Genomic DNA, 16,548 nt, shown 5'->3' on the forward strand with positions numbered 1-16,548 from the left:
ATACCCAATCCTCATCCGAATCATACTTTGGCCAGAAGACAGCTGGATGAAGGATTGGTTCTTTGGTCCATACCAAACAACAATATTTAATCATTTTCTTTTTATCTTTTTCCCTTGTACAAGTGTCACTTGTCCATTCCCTCAATATCCTCCCCAACGGACTTTCAGGAGGAATGTTACCAGGGACTTTTTCTTTCTTTACTCCGTGACAGTTCGACCTACCCCCCCCCCTCTCCCCCTTCCCCCCCCTCTCCCTTCTGGACTCTAATAAAGGGATGGTTAATTGTAAGTCAGGGAAGGAGAAAATCTGGTGGGATAATATGCAGGTGAAGATGAGTTGGCTGTGCTGAAAGCAGCCCATGTGATGACAGAGCTTGGTGCTTGTGGGTTGGTAAGGATATGGAAGGAGATGTTCAGACCCTAAACTCTTTGCACCGGATATTGAGTCAGAATGCTGTAGGATCCCCAAGTGGAAAATGAAGCACTATTCTTCCAGCTGGCATTATTTTTGCTGGAGCAGTGCAGTAGCCCGGGACTGATGTACTCCAGGGAGCTTGGTGATGTGTTGACAACACGCAACAGGAAACTTGGGGTCATTTTTACATTTGAAACATTGTTTTTGCAAAACAGTCACCCAGTCTTCGTTTTGTGTTCCCAGTGTAGAGGATACCACACTATGTACAGCTATATGTGCACTTTGTGAATACAGTACACTAGATTGAGTGAAGTGCAGATAAATTGTTGCTTCACCTGGAAGGTGTGACCTTATAGCCTTGAGGGCTATCAGGTTAGGAGGGAGGAGTTAACTGGGTAAGTGTTGCACCTCCTACAATTGCATGGGAATGTCCTGTGGGAGTGTGAGGAAGTGTTATGAGTGGAAGAGAAATGGACCAGGATGTCTCAAAGGAAATGGTCCCTGTAACATGGTAAAAGGGTGGGGAATGTATCTGGAGGTGGTGGAAACAGCAGCTTATGATCCTTTAGACGTGGATGCTGAAAGGGTCAAAAGTGAGGACCATGTGTAGTCTAATGCTGATATGGGAGGGAAGAGAAGGGTGAGGGCAGAAGTGCAGCAAATGGGTCTGACACAGCTAGGGGCCCTGTCAACTACAGTGGCAGGGAGTCCTCAGTTGACAAAAACATGCATGTTTCTGAGGTCCCGTTATATAAGGTGGCATTATCAGAGCAGATGCGATGTAGACGGAAAATTGAACAGGATGGAATGGAGTCCTTTACAGGAAAAGTGGTGTGAGGATGTAAAGTCCAGGGAACTGAGAGTCAGTGGGCTTGTAGTAGATATTGGTGGCTAGCCTTTCCCCAGAATGGAAACAGATGTGAGGAAGGAAATGGAGGAGTCCAAGTTGGGCCAGGTGATAGTGAGTGTGGGTGGAAATCGGAATCTCCAATTCTGAATGAGAGAGGAAAGCAGCATTGATGATGTCATTGATATACTAGAGGATGGTCCTTTTTCCAATCCTACTCATCCCTCCCCACAACTCTTTCTCCAGTACGTCAATGACAATATCAGTGCTGCTTCCCTAGCTCATCCAGAACTGGAAAAATGTTACCAGACCTGCTCAATTTCTGCAGCTATTTCTGCTTTTCTTCTAAAGTCTAAAGTTTTGCAACAGTTGTATAGATCATTGGTGAGGCCACATCTGGCATACTATGTAGTTTTGGACTCACTTATTTCAAAATGGATATAAATTCATTCAGAGAAGGTTCATCCAACTGAAACCTGGGATGCAGTAGTTATCTTGTGAGGAAAGGTTGGAAAGGGTGTGGCTGTATCCGTTGGAGTTCATAGGCCCACTTTAGCGAGACTGTAACCATTTGGAGTTGTCAACAAAACTGAAATGGCAAGCACCTTAGTGTGATAATGGATGATCGTGAAATTAGTCATGTAGGAGTACTTCGTATGAACAGATGATTTAGAAATGAGAGTAGCCCACTTTATCCCTGTAGCCTGCTCTGCCAGAAAACCAGTTGTGGTTTATTCTGTGGGGATAAAATAAGAAATTTGAAGAAGTATAAATTTTGTGAAAAAACTTTCATGTAATTTTTTTTGCACACTTGGAAATTTATTTACCGGAACATTATGTCTTATGACAATTTAGAGCAGAGGAGATGGAAGCTAGGGCAGTTGCATGCTCCTCTTGCAGGGTGTGGGAAATAAGGGTCACCATTAGTGTCCCCGCTGACTTCACCTGCGAGGAGTGCAGCCAACACCAGCTCCTCTCAGACCGTGTCAGGGAACTGGAGCCGGAGCTGGATGAACTTCAGATCATGAGGCTAACGGGGTGATAGCAGTTAGAGGGAATTAGTCACACCTAAGTTACAGGATAAAGATGGCTCAGTAACAGTTAGGAGAGGGCAAGGAAATAGTGCAGGGATCCCCTGTTGCCATTCCCTTCAATAATATGTGTACCACTTTGGATACTATTGGGGTGTCAACCTACCAGAGGAAAGCCATAGTGGCCCGGTCTGTGGCGCAGAAGGGAAGGCAGGAGAATGGGAGAGAGATAATGACAAGAGATTCAATAATTAGAGGAACAGACAGGAGATTCTGTGGTCACTAGCGAGACTCCCGGATGGTATGTTGCCTCCTGGGTGCTAGGGTCAGAGATGTCTCAGATCGAGTCTGCAGGATTCTTAAGTGGGAGGGGGAGCAGCCAGAAGTCATGGTTCACATCGGTACCAATGACATAGCTAGGAAAAGGGATGAGGACCTGAAAAGCGAATATAGGGAGTTAAGTTGTAAACTAAAAGGCAGGACGAGCAGGATAGTAATCTTAGGATTGCTACCAGTGACGGGCGAGAGGGGTTGGGAACAGAAAGCAAGTGCAGCTGAACACGTGGCTTCACGGCTGGTGTAGGAGGGAGGGCTTCAGATATGTGGATCATTTGGTTACACTCTGGGGAAGGTAGGACCTCGACAAGGAGGATGGGGTGCATCTGAACTGGAGAAGCTTCAATATCGTGGGTGGGAGGTTTGCTAGAGCTCTTCAGGAGGGTTTAAATTAGTTTGGCAGCGGGGTTGGGAACCAGAGCTACAGATCAGAGGATGGGATAGCTGGTGAACAGACAGATACAGCATGCAGAGAGTCTGTGAGGAGGGATAGACAGTTGATAAGGCAAAGTTGTAGTCAGTGTGATGGGTTGAAGTGTGTCTATTTTAAAACAAAAAGTGTCAGGATAAACTTAGAGCATGGATCAGTACTTGAAGCTATGATTTTCTGGCCATTATGGAGAATGATTGTTGGATGTTCTGGGGTTTAGCTGTTTCAAAAGGAATAGGGAGGGATGTAAGAGGTTAGGGAGTGGGCATTGCTAATCAGCGGCACAGAGGAGCAGATTGGGAGGCAGAATTTGGAAAGGTGCAAAAGTAAAAGGGTTTTTGTCATGGGTGACTTCAACTTCCCTAATGTTGATTGGAACTTCCTTTTTGCAAATAGTTTGGATGACGTTTTTATCTTAGCTTTCTGCTGTGATGACCTCTAACTGCCTCTGTTCTAGCTCTGCCAAAATACAAAATACGTACTTAATTGGAATTGTTTAAATTGACTGCATCCATTCAGTGGGCACCTCGTCCGCATCTCATCCTGGATATTTTCCCAGTGTTAGGAATCTGTCTTGATCCACTCTTTTCTCTCAAACCCTATGCAATGAGTTGTGGAAGATTTGACCAGTTGACTTTGTCTTTCTTATTCTCCACAGATTACCCTGACCTGATAAGTGCCATTGGTTTCTATTTTTATTTCAGATTTCCTGAATCCAGCGTGCTTTTGTCCTACACATTGTTTGGCATTCTCCTAATTTTGTGTCTGTCAAATTGCAATATTCTAATGCCCATGTGAAATGTTGGCACATATTGAAAGCAATAGCTGAATTAGTATTTCTCCTTTTAGCAGTATTCAGTGCCAATCCTGAGGAGCTGACCTATGGAATGATGTTAGGCACAGAATGAATAAACAATTTAGATGTAGGGTTCCTTGCCACTATTCAGGAGTACTCCCTGTTTCATGTCCTGGCCAACAGTCTTTCCTCAACCAATATAATTAACAAAGCAGATTGACATATTCTTCATCCTTTGGCAGATGGTTGATCATAGTGAGTAATGATATGCTTCTCACTTTGTTAAAATACATTTGTTGTATGAGACACATTGAATCAACATGATAAATATTGAAATTCCTACTTGCAGTGACACTTTCTGGAATTTCATGGGCCGGGTGCTGGCAGGTGGGACTAGATTGGTTTGGGATATCTGGTCGGCATGGATGAGTTGGACTGAAGGGTCTGTTTCCATGCTGTACATCTCTGTGCCTCTATGAGTAGATTTTGTCAAGTGCACCTATGAAGAATTTGATTTTCCAGCACCACACTCTCAACTCTGATCTCCAGCTTCTACAGTCCTCAGTTATGTAGATAGGCTGACTAGAGGAGAGATGGAAATGTGTTGCTGGAGAAGCGCAGCAGGTCAGGCAGCATCTAGAGAACAGGAGAATCGACTGAAGGGTCTGTTTCCATGCTGTACATCTCTGTGCCTCTATGAGTAGATTTTGTCAAGTGCATCTATGAAGAATTTGATTTTCCAGCACTACACTCTCAACTCTGATCTCTAGCTTCTACAGTCCTCAGTTATGTAGATAGGCTGACTAGAGGAGAGGCCATACTAGAGGATTTGATGCTTGGTAACGAACCAGGTCAAGTGTCATATCTGTTCGTGGGACAGCATTTCAGTGATAGTGATTACAACTTCCCTGACCTTTACTATAGTCATGGAGAGGGTATGGGAAATTCTTTAATTGGGGAAATTACAATGCTATTAGGGAGGAACTGTGGAGCATAAATTGGGAACAGATACTCTCAAGGAAACGCATTACAGAAAAGTGGAGGTTTTTAAGGGAGCGCTAGCTGCAAGTGCTGGATAGATTTTTCCCACTGAGGCAAGGAAGTGATGGTAAGGTGAAGGAATCTTGGGTGACGATATGTGTAACATCTAGTCAAGAGGAAAAAGAAAACTGATTTAAGGTTGAGGAAGCATGGATAAGACAGGGCTCTAGAAAGTTACAGGGTAGCCAGGAAGGAACTGAAGAATGGACTTAGGAGAGCGAGAAAGGGTAATGAAAAAGCTTTAGTGGGTAGGATTAAGGAAAACCCCCCAAGGTTCTCCACTGGTGAGGAACAAGAGGAAAGCCAGAGGGGGGGGGGTAGGACCAATCAGGGATAATGGAGGGAACTTGTGCCTGGAGCAGAGAAGATAGGGGAGGTTCTTAATTAATACTTTGCTTCAGTATTCACTAGTGAGAGAGAGAAACCTTGCCGTTTGTGAGAACACTGTGAAAGAGGCTGATCTGCTTGAAAGGTTGATGTTAAGAAGGAGAATGTGCTAGAAAGTTTGAAAAACATGAGGATAGATAAGTCCCCCGGACCAGATGGTATATCCCTAAGGTTACTATGGAAAGCGAGGGCAGCGATTGCTGTGCCATTACTGATCATCTTTGCATTCACACTGTCCGCTGGAGTAGTACCAAATGATTGGAGGGTGTCAAATGTTATTCCCTTGTTCAAGAAAAGAAATAGGGATAATCCTGGGAATTACAGACCAGTCAGTCTTAAGTCGGTGGTGGGTAAAGTATTGGAGAGGATTCTGAGAGACAGGATTTATGATTTTTAGAAAAGCATAGTTTGATTAGAGATAGTCAGCATGGCTTTGTGAGGGGCAGGTCATGCCTCACAAGCCTTATTGAATTCTTAAAGGATGTGACAAAACACATTGAAGGTAGAGCAGTGGATGTGGTGTACGTGGATTGTTGCTAAGCGTTTGATAAGGTTCCTCATGGTAGGTTCATTCAGAAAGAAAGGAGGCATGGGATCCAGAATTGGCTGGCCCTTAGAAGACAGAGTGGTACTGGATGGAAAGTATTCAGTTTGGAGCTTGGTGACCAGTTGTGTTCTGGGATCTCTGCTCTTGGTGATTTTTTAAAAAATGACTTAGATGAGGAAGTGGAAGGGTGGTTTGGTAAGTTTGCCGAGTACACAAAGGTTGGTGGAGTTGTGGATAGTGTGGAGGGCTGTTGTAGGTTACAATGGGATGCAGAGCTGGGCTGATAAGTGGCAGATGGAGTTCAACCTGGGAGAGTATGAAGCGATTCATTTTGGAAGGTCAAATTTGAATGCAGAATACAGGGTTAAAGGCAGGATTCTTGGCAGTGTTGAGGAACAGAGGCATCTTGGGTCCACATTCATAGATCCTTCAAAATTTCCACCCAAATTGATAGGGTTGATAAGAAGGTGTATAGCGTGTTTTCTTTCATTAACAACATGATTGAGTTTAAGAGCCGTGAGATTGTGCTGCAGCTCTATAAAGCCCTGGTTAGACCATGCTTGGAATATTGTGTTCAGTTCTGGTCGCCTCATTATCGGAAAGATTTGAAAGCTTTAGCGAGAGTGCAGAGGAAATTTACCAGGATGCTGCCTGGACTGGAGGGCAAGTCTTATGAAGAAAGGTTGAGGGAGCTCGCGTTTTTCTCATTGGAGCGAAGAAGATGAGAGGTGACTTGATAGAGAATTGCAAGATGACGAGAGACGTAGATACAGTGGATAGCCAGAGACTTTTTCCCAGGGCAGAAATGCCTATCATGAGGGGGCATAATTTTAAGGTGATAATAGGAACATTTAGGGGAGATGTCAGAAATTAGTACTTTGTTCAGAGTATTGGGTATGGGGAGTGCACTGCCAGCAGTGGTGGTAGAGTCAGAGACATTAGGGACATTTAACTGACTTTTGGATTGGCACGTACATGATAGTAAAAGGATAAAAGGTTGGCAGGGGCCAATTGAGGGTCAAATGGCCTGTACTGTGCTATACTGTCCTATTATTTATCTCATCTCAGCCTGGTTTCTGAGGTCTGTCTGCAGTTGAGTTCTCTCCAAGTACTTTAAGAGCACAAGGGCAACTAGAGAGAAAAAGGCCCCTTAACGATCAACAAAATTATCTTTGTGTTGAACCTTAAGAGATGGGTGAGACATTAAATGATTATTTTGCATCAGTTTTGACTGTGGAGAAAGAAATTGGAGGCTAGAGAACTCTGGGAAACAAATATTGATGTTTTGAAAGCAATTCACATTACAAAAGGGGCGGTGCTGGACATCTTAGAGCTGATCAAATGTATCCCAGGATGTTATGGGAAGTTAGGGAAGAAATTGTGGTGCTCCTAACTTACATTTATATCATCTGTAACTACAGGTGAGGTGCAAGAGGACTGGAGGGTGGCTAATGTTGTGCCTTTATTTAAGAAAGGCTAGAAGGAAAAGCCTGGAAACTACAGATCTGTGAGTCAGTTGTTGGAGGTGTTTCTGAAAGATAGGATTTACAAACATTTGAAGAGACCAGGATTGATTAGGGATAGTCAGCATGGTTTTGTGCAAGGGAAATCATGCCCCTCAAACTTGATTGAGTATTTTGAGGTATTAACAAAAAAACGTTGATGAGGGCAGAGTAATAAGTGTTGTTTACTTGGACTTTGCTAAGGTTCGTATGGTAGATTAATTAGTAAAGATGGTTTACATGGGATCCAGGGTGAGCTTGCCTTTTGGATATAAAATTGGCTCTATGGTAGGAGATGGTGGTGGTTGAGGGTTATTTTTAAGACTGGAGACCTCTGACCAGTGGTGATCCACAGGTATCGGTACTGAGTCCACTTTTGTCATCTATATTTTCATCCAAATCATTTATGTAGGAGGCATGGTTAGTAAGTGTGTGGATGACAGCAAAATTGATGGGGTAGTTGGCAGTGAAGAAGGTTATCTAAGATTACAAAGAGATCTTGATCAATTTGTGTTAATGGACTGAGGAGTAGCCAATTGAGTTTAATTTGGATAAATTCAGGGTATTGCATTTTTGTAAAACAAATAAGGGCAGGACTTCTACAATTAATGGTAGGGCCCTGGGTTCTGTAGAACTGAGAGACTCAGAGCTTCAGGTTCCTAAGTCTTTGAAATTTGCATTACAGGTAAACAGGATGGTTAAGAAGGCATTTGGCAAGCTTACCATCATTGCTCAGACCTTTGAGTACAGGAGTTGAGACATCATGTTGAGGGTGTACAGGACGTTGGTGATGCCTGTCCTGAGGTAGTGTGTGCAGTTCTGGTCTCCCTGTTCTAGGAAGAATATTATTAAACTGGAGAGGGTTTGGAAGAGATTTAACAGGATGTTGCTGGGAATGGAGGGTTTGAATTGTAGAAATAGGCTGGGACTTTATAAAGGTCGCCCCCCCAATCACCTTCTCTCCAGAGAATACAGGTTTATAAAATCATGGGTGTAGATGAGGTGGGTAGCAAAGGTCTTTTCCCTAAGGTGGGGGAGTTCAAAGCTAGGAGGCATATTTTGAAAGTGAGAGGAGAAAGATTTTAGAAAAGATGCGAGGCGTAACGTTTTCATGTCATGAAGTGAAGTGATGGATGCAGGTACGGTTGTAATGTTTAAAAGACATTTGGACAAATGCATGAATAGGAAATGTTTGGAGGGATATAGGCCAAACGCAGACAGGTGGGACTAGTTTAATTTGGGAACATTGTCAGCATGTATTAGTTATGCCATATGACTCTGAGTTGAAATAGTAGATGTAAGAGCTAGCAGTGATATCTGCAGCAATGGATTGGAATGTGTTGACAGTAGTTTGGCACATAGGGCTGTGTGGAGTGGGGTGCAGGTGTAAAGTTAACATGGAGAGTTTGACAGACTGTGGGAGCGGCTACTGGGCATGTTGTACAAAGTTTGGGGTTTGGGGGAAGTCTCTGGGTATGTTGGAAAGGAGAGGCATTTGAGGAATGGATAAATGTGTTTTATTCTCTTTTTAGCTTTTGGACAAGGCAGCCTTCGGTCTAACCTACCTTTGAACCCAGCATTGTCCTCACTACCTCTGGGGTCCCAGGGTCTTGACCTCTGATCTTACCCCAACTAACCAAAGATCCCTTGTCTGCACAACCATTTTTAAAAGTCATTTCACTGAGCCAGGAATTCTCCGTCTTGTGCAATTTGTTAAATGTGTACAAGAAAATTCTCTTGATTCAGTAGGATGTACCTACTAGAGAAGGTGCAAAACTTGACCTACTCTTGGGAAATAAGTCAGTGGGGGAGTACTTTGGGGCCAGCGACCATAATTCTATTCGTTTTAAAATAGTGATGGAAAAGGATAGACCAGATCTAAAAGTTGAAGTTCTAAATTGGAGGAAGGCCAATTTTGAAGGTATTAGGCAAGAACTTTTGAAACTTGACTAAGTCCAGATGTTCACAGGTAAAAGGACGGTTGGAAAATGGGAAGCCTTCAGAAATGAGATAACGAGAGTCCAGAGACAGTAAATTCCTGTTAAGGTGAAAGGAAAGGCTGGTAGGTATAGGGAATGCTAGATGACTAAAGAAATTGAGGGTTTGGTTAAGAAAAAGAAGGGAGCATACGTCAGGTATAGACAGGATAGATCGAATAAATCCTTACAAGAGTATAAAGGCAGTAGGAGTATACTTAACAGGGAAACCAGGAGGGCAAAAAGGGGACATGAGATAGCTTTGGTAAATACAGTTGAGAATCCAAAGGGTTTTTACAAATATATTAAGGGCAAAAGGGTAACTAGGAAGAGAATAGGGCCCCTCAAAGATCAGCCACAGGAGGTGAGGAGATACTAAACAAGTATTTTGCATCAGTATTTACTGTGGAAAAGGACATGGAAGATATAGAATGTAGAGAAATAGATGGTGACGTCTTGAAAAATGTCCATATTACAGAGGAGGAAGTGCTGGATGTCTTGAAACGCATAAACGTGGATAAATCCCCTGGACCTGATCAGGTGTACCCTAGAACTAGGGAAGTGATTGCTGGGCCTTTTACTGAGATATTTGTATCATCGATAGTTACAAGTGAGGTGCCGGAAGACTGGAGGTTGGCTAACGTGGTGCCACTGTTTAAGAAGGGCAGTAAGGACAAACCAGGGAACTAGAGACCAGTGAGCCTGACGGTGGTGCACAAGTTGTTGGAGGGAATCCTGAGGGACAGGGCGTACATGTATTTGGGAAGGCAAGGATTGATTAGGGATAGTCAACATGGCTTTGAGTGGGAAAGCATGTCTCTCAAACTTGATTGAGTTTTTTGAAGAAGTAACAAAGAGGAGTGATGAGGGCAGAGTGGAAGATGTGATCTATATGGACTTCAGTAAGGCGTTTGACAAGGTTCCCCATAGGAGACTGGTTAGCAAGGTTAGATCTCATGGAATACAGGGAGAAGAGAGAGGGTGGTGGTGGAGGGTTTTTTTTTCAGACCGGAGGCCTGTGACCAGTGGAGCACCACAAGGATCGGTGCTGGGTCCACTTCTTTTTGTCATTTATATAAATGATTTGGATGTGAGCACAAGAGGTATAGTTAGTAAGTTTGCAGATGACACCAAAATTCGAGGTGTAGCGGACAGCTAAGAGGGTTACCTCAGATTACAATGGGATCTTGATCAGATGGACTAATGGGCTGAGAAGTGGCAGATGGAGTTTAATTTAGATAAATGCGGGATGCTGCATTTTGGGAAAGCAAATCTTAGCAGGACTGTACGCTTAAAGGTAAGGTCCTAGGGAGTGTTGCTGAGCAAAGAGACCTTGGACTTCAGGTTCATAGCACCTTGAAAGTGAAGTTGCAGGTAGATAGGATAGTGAAGATGATGTTTGGTATGCTTTCCTTTATTGGTCAGAATGTTGAGTACAGGAGTTGGGAGTTCATTTTGCAGCTGTACAGAACTCTGGTTAGGCCACTGTTGGAATATTGCGTGCAATTCTGGTCTCCTTCCTATCAGAAAGATGTTATGAAACTTGAAAGGGTTTAGAAAAGATTTACAAGGATGTTGCCAGGGTTGGAGGATTTGAGCTATAGGGAGAGGTTGAATAGGCTGGGGCAATTTTCCCTGGAGCATCCCCTGGAGCTGAGGGGTGACCTTATAGAGATTTATAAAATCATGAAGGGCATGGATAGGATAAATCAACAAAGTATTTTCCCTGGGGTGGGGGAGTCCAGAACTAGAGGGCATAGGTTTAGGGTGAGATCTAAGGGGCAACTTATTCACTCAGGGTGTATGTGTATGGAATGAGCTGCCAGAAAAAATGGTGGAGGCTGGTACAATTGCAACATTTAAGAGGCATTTGGATGAGTATATGAATAGGAAGGGTTTGGAGGAATATGGGCCGGGTGCTGGCAGGTGGGACTAGATTGGGTTGGGATATCTGGTCGATATGGACGAATGGGACCGAAGGGTCTGTTTCCATGCTGTACATCTCTATGACTCTGTATAATTGAAGAGGAGCGGGGAGCTATCTTCTGGATTCTGGCCAATGGTTATCCCTCATGCAACAAATAGTAACAGATTATCTAGTCATTTATCACATTGCTTATGGGAGTTTGCTATTGATAAACCAGTTGCCATATTTCCTCCATTAAAACTGAAAATGGAGCTTTGGAGACATTATGAAGCTGTGAAAGGTTCTATCTTAATGGAAGCTTTTTCTTTCTCCTAAATAAAATATCGACAGCCAAAGCAGATGACATTCAGAAGAACATGAAATCCTTTTATGCCCTTAATACTGAATTCCAAATTTGCCGAAACTGTCAAATATCTGAAAATCTTGCCCCAGCATTACTTTGTGTCTTGTATGCCTGTCAGCCATGGCAACCTTTGCCCATGACATTTGGGTTGTCAGGATTGGTCGTCTGCTAATGCACAGTTAGCCTTTTAAATGTCTTCTGTTTCTACCTGCAATGCAGTGAATAAAATTGAAAAGTTGTGTTTCAGCTTGTGTTAGTAGTGACAAGAAAGGCTTCTGTTATAAATAACAGATGACTCAAAATCTGGACTAGCTGTACTAGTTGCAAATGTTGGTCCAAGCAATTATATAGCAGAGGACAACAAACTAATAGCTTATCAAGTCCACAGATCCATATATCCCTGAAGGCAGCAGGACAGGTGGATAAGGTGGTTAAGAAAGCATATGGGATACTTGCCTTTATCAGTCAAGGCATTACATACAAGAATAGAGAGCTTATAACAGAGCTGTATACAACATTAGTTTGGCCGCTGCAGAAGTACTGTGCGATTTTGGTCACCACATCATTCCTATAGAGTAAATGCACTGAAGAGAATGCAAAGGAAATTCACCAGGATATTGCCCGTGCTGGAATAATTTAGCTATGAAAAGAAACTAATTAGACTGGGGTTGTTTTCAGTAGAACAGAGAAAACTGAAGGGTGATCTGATTGAACTGGACAAACTTTTGAGGGGCAAAGCAGAGGTGTCAATAATCAAAGGGTACAGTTTTAAGGTAAAAATGAAATGTTGGCGAGGAAGATACAGAGATACTTGCATCTAGACTAGAAGAGATTGAGCTTCACAAGGAAGAGGTTTTAGAAATACTGCAGAGTATGAAAATAGACAAGTCCCCTGGGCCGGATGGGATCTATCCTCTGGGAAGCAAGGGAAGAGATTGCTGAGCCTTTGGCATTGATCTTTAAATCATCATTGTCTACAGGAATAGTGCCTGAGGACTGGAGGATAGCAAATGTGGTTCCCTTGTTCAAAAAGGATAGTAGAGACAACCCTGGTAATTACAGACCAGTGAGTCTCACTTCAGTTATTGGTAAAGTGTTGGAAAAGGTTATAAGATATAGGATTTATAATCATCCAGAAAAGAATAATCTGATCAGGGACAGTCAACACGGTTTTGTGAAGGGTAGGTCGTGCCGAACAACAAAGTGACCAAACAGGTAGATGAGAGTAAACTGGTTGATGTGGTGTATATGGATTTCAGCAAGGCGTTCGATAAGGTTCTCCACAGTAGGCTATTATACAAAACGTGGAGGAATGGGGTTGTGGGAGACATAGCAGTTTGGATCAGTAATTGGCTTGCTGAAAGAAAACAGAGGGTTGTAGCTGATGGAACATGTTCATCTTGGTGTCCAGTTACTAGCGGCTAATGTAAGATTCTTGGGAGTGCAGATGAGCAGAGAGATCTCGGTGTCCATGTACACAGATCCCTGAAAGTTGCCACTCAGATTGACAGGGTTATTAAGAACGCATACAGTGTTTTGGCCTTTATTAATAAGAGGGATTGAGTTCCGGAACCAGGAGGTTATGCTGCAGCTGTACAAAGCTCTGGTACAGCCACATTTGGAGTATTGTGTACAGTTCTGTTCACCGCTTTATAAGAAGCATGTGGAAGCTTTGGAAAGGGTGTAGAGGAGATTTACTAGGATGTTGCCTGGTATAGAAGGAATGTCTTACGAGGAAAGGCTGAGGGCCTTGAGGCTGGGTTCTCGTTAGAAGAAGGTTGAGATGACTTAATAGAGACATATAAGATAATCAGAGGGTTAGATAGGGTGTACAGGGAGAGCCTTTTTCCAAGTATAGGGACGGCAAACACGAGGGGACATAACTTTAAAGTGAGGGGAGATAGGTATAAGACAGATGTCAGAGGTAGTTTCTTTACTCAGAGTAGTAAGGGTATGGAATGCTTTGCCTGCAACGGTAGTAGATTTGCCAAGTTTAGGTCCATTTAAGTCGTCATTGGACAGGCATATAGACATACATGGAATAGTGTAAGTGGGATGGGCTTCAGATTAGTATGACAGGGCAGCACAACATCGAGGGCCGAAGGGCCTGTATTGCGCTGTTATGTTCTATGTAAGTAGCAGGAGCTTTCTAAGAAACTGAGGAGCAGTTTTTCACCCAAAGGGTTGTGGCTGTCTGGAACTCCCCTGTTTAAAGGGGTGGTAAAGGCAAGAACCGTCAAAACAGATGAGCACTTGAAACATACAGGTCTATGAGCCAAGTGCTCTAAATGGGATTAGAATAGATAGGTGCTTTTTTTCAGTGCAGGAATGTTGGACCAAAGAGCCTTTTTTCCAAGCTGTAAAACTTGTATGGCAAAGGAAAGGTGAAAGAATCGGAGACTGGTCACTGTTCAGAAAAGCCAACAGGAAGGTCATGTTATGGAGTTTTCATGTCCATCTGAGATCGATGAATTGAACCTGCAAATGTGTTTTGAGGTTGACCTATGTTTGAGGAGATGGGCTTGCTCTCCAAAGAGAGAAGTGCACAGTCAGTTTAGATTGAGAGCAAGTTTGGAAGAGTTTAGAAAAAATGGAAACAATTTTGAGAATAGTATACACTGCATGTATTTGTTCATTTACTGATGTTTGTGATTAATTGAAATCTTGGTCTTGAATTCTTCAACTGGAATCTCTTGTTTTGACTCTCTATCTCGTCTTTTTTTGCGCGGGGAGGGCGGGGTGATGGGGGTGGGAGAAATCCTCTTCTGATTCATTATTTATCTTAACTGAAAGTCAAATATTGCATTTGCTAGAAATCTTCGTTTTTATTTCATTATTTTTCTTCCATTTTCCAGGGGATGAATTTCATTGCTGGTTATTTACTTATAGTGACCAAGGATGAAGAGAAGTCCTTCTGGCTGTTAGATGCCCTGATTGCAAAGATAGTACCTGGTACGTCAGCTGTGAATTATTGTTGTACTTTGCTGTGATGCAGGTAATTCTGCAGCAGTATCTCTCTGTACTTTACGCAAGTAACACAGCTACTTTTAATGTTTAAATGCTTTCATTGGTCAATTAGGCAATATATTAAAGAAGTCTTCCCCCAATGTTGCATAATTTACTTTAGAAGAAAGTGAGGACTGCAAATGCTGGAGATCAGAGTCAAAGAGTGTGTTGCTGCAAAAACACAGCCAGTCAGGCAGCATCTGAGGAACAGGAGAATCGACGTTTCGGGCATCCTGGTGAAGGGCTTATGCCAGAAACGTCGATTCTCCTGCTCCCCTAATTTACATTAGACCCAAAATGAATTCAACAGGAAGAGGTGAAAGGAAATAGATGGCATTGTTTTTTTCTGTTTGCAGTTTGCATTAACTGTTTCTGAGATTTCATTTTCTGTATCCATCTCCTACTGGGGGTCAAGAACTGGATCTTTACACTGCAGCAGCTCAGGTCCTACATTATTGACTGGAAAGTGAGGTCAACAGCTCTGCACTCCTGAGTTTACAGGCTATACTATATCGAAAGGAAATGCGGCCCCAAGCCACTGGATATCACCTAAGAGTAAAGTCTTAGAACATTACAGCACAGTACAGGTCTTTCGACCCTTGATGTTGAGCTGACCTGTGGAACCAATCTGAAGCCCATCAATCCTACACTATTCCATTTTCATCCATATGTTTATCCAATGACCATTTAAATGCCCTTAAAGTTGGCGAGTTCACTACTGTTGCAAGCAGTGTGTACCAAACTCCTACTACTTTCTGAGTAAAGAAACTACCTTTGACATCTGTCCCATATCTATCACCCCTCAATTTAAAGGTATATCCCCTAGTGCTAGCCATCACCATCTGAGGAAAAAGGTTCTCACTGTCCACCCTATCTAACCCTCTATTATCTTATATCTCAATTAAGTCACCTCCCAACGTTCTTCTCTCTTAAAACAAAAACAGCCTCAGGTCTCTCATCTTCTCCTCATAATATCTTCCCTCCATACCAGATAACATCCTAGTAAATCTCCTCTGAACCCTTTCCAAAGCTTCCACATCCTTACTATAATGCGGTGACCAGAACTGTATGCAATGCTCCAACTCCGGCCGCACCAGAGCTTTGTACAGCTGCAGCATGACCTCATGGTTCCGAAACTCGGTTCCGAAACTCAGTCCCTCTACTAATAAAAGCTAACACACTGTATGCCTTCTTAACAACCCTATCAACCTGGGTGGCAACTTTCAGGGATCTATGTAAATGGACACCGAGATCTCTCTGTTGATCTACACTACCAAGAAGCTTACCATTAGCCCAGTACATGATTTTGGAAAATGTAATAAACAGTGGACAATATAATCTACAAAAAAATTCAGCGAGAGGCATTTGGAAAAATTTAGAGGATGTGAGGATTAGAGTAGGAGTGCTGGTGAATCAATCAGCCAGTGAAGCTATTAGCACATTGAATCTTGAGCCATGTCACCCAAAAAACTCAAAATTCAGGATATGACTGAATTTGTTCTGGCTACTGGTTTAACACCACTTGGAGCCAAATTCTGAATCTGATTAAAAGAGATACCTAGGCATTGCAGATGCTGTAGGGAAGCCAAGTTAAACTGAGAGCTAAGAGTTGGAATTGGTTAGGTACAGAATGTGGGAATGTTCACATTAGGGAAGGTCAACTCGGGATTCTCTTCTTGAGAGAAATGGCATCCTAAAGAAAACCTGTTTAATATACAGGGGAACCTCGATTATCCAAACGTGATGGACGGGCACTGTTTCATTCGGATAATCGATCATTCGGTTAATCGATTAAAGGCCTTTCCTCTGGTGCTTGGAGTTTTTAAAGTCTGCTCCCATTCAGGAGACTGCAGCAGCGCACAGTGCGCAAGATCCCGCCTCCAGAAACCTGTCCAACCCTGCCCATGCCCCCAACACCGCTCCCCCGCCTCAAATCCCGTCCAATCCTGCCCCCCCCACTCTGA

The 16,548-nt window shown here is 43.0% G+C and overlaps 1 protein-coding gene across 1 annotated transcript in view; it reads left to right on the top strand.

Moving 5' to 3' along the window:
• grtp1a (growth hormone regulated TBC protein 1a) overlaps positions 1 to 16,548 on the top strand; it is a 70,608-nt gene that overhangs the window by 35,556 nt on the left and 18,504 nt on the right. Inside the window, exon 5 of the mRNA XM_043700239.1 lies at positions 14,434 to 14,530. Coding sequence (XP_043556174.1) covers positions 14,434 to 14,530 — 97 coding nt within the window. The remainder of the gene's footprint in view (positions 1 to 14,433; positions 14,531 to 16,548) is intronic.

Source organism: Chiloscyllium plagiosum, chromosome 12, assembly GCF_004010195.1.
Source record: "Chiloscyllium plagiosum isolate BGI_BamShark_2017 chromosome 12, ASM401019v2, whole genome shotgun sequence".
NCBI classification, from domain to species: Eukaryota; Metazoa; Chordata; class Chondrichthyes; order Orectolobiformes; family Hemiscylliidae; genus Chiloscyllium; species Chiloscyllium plagiosum.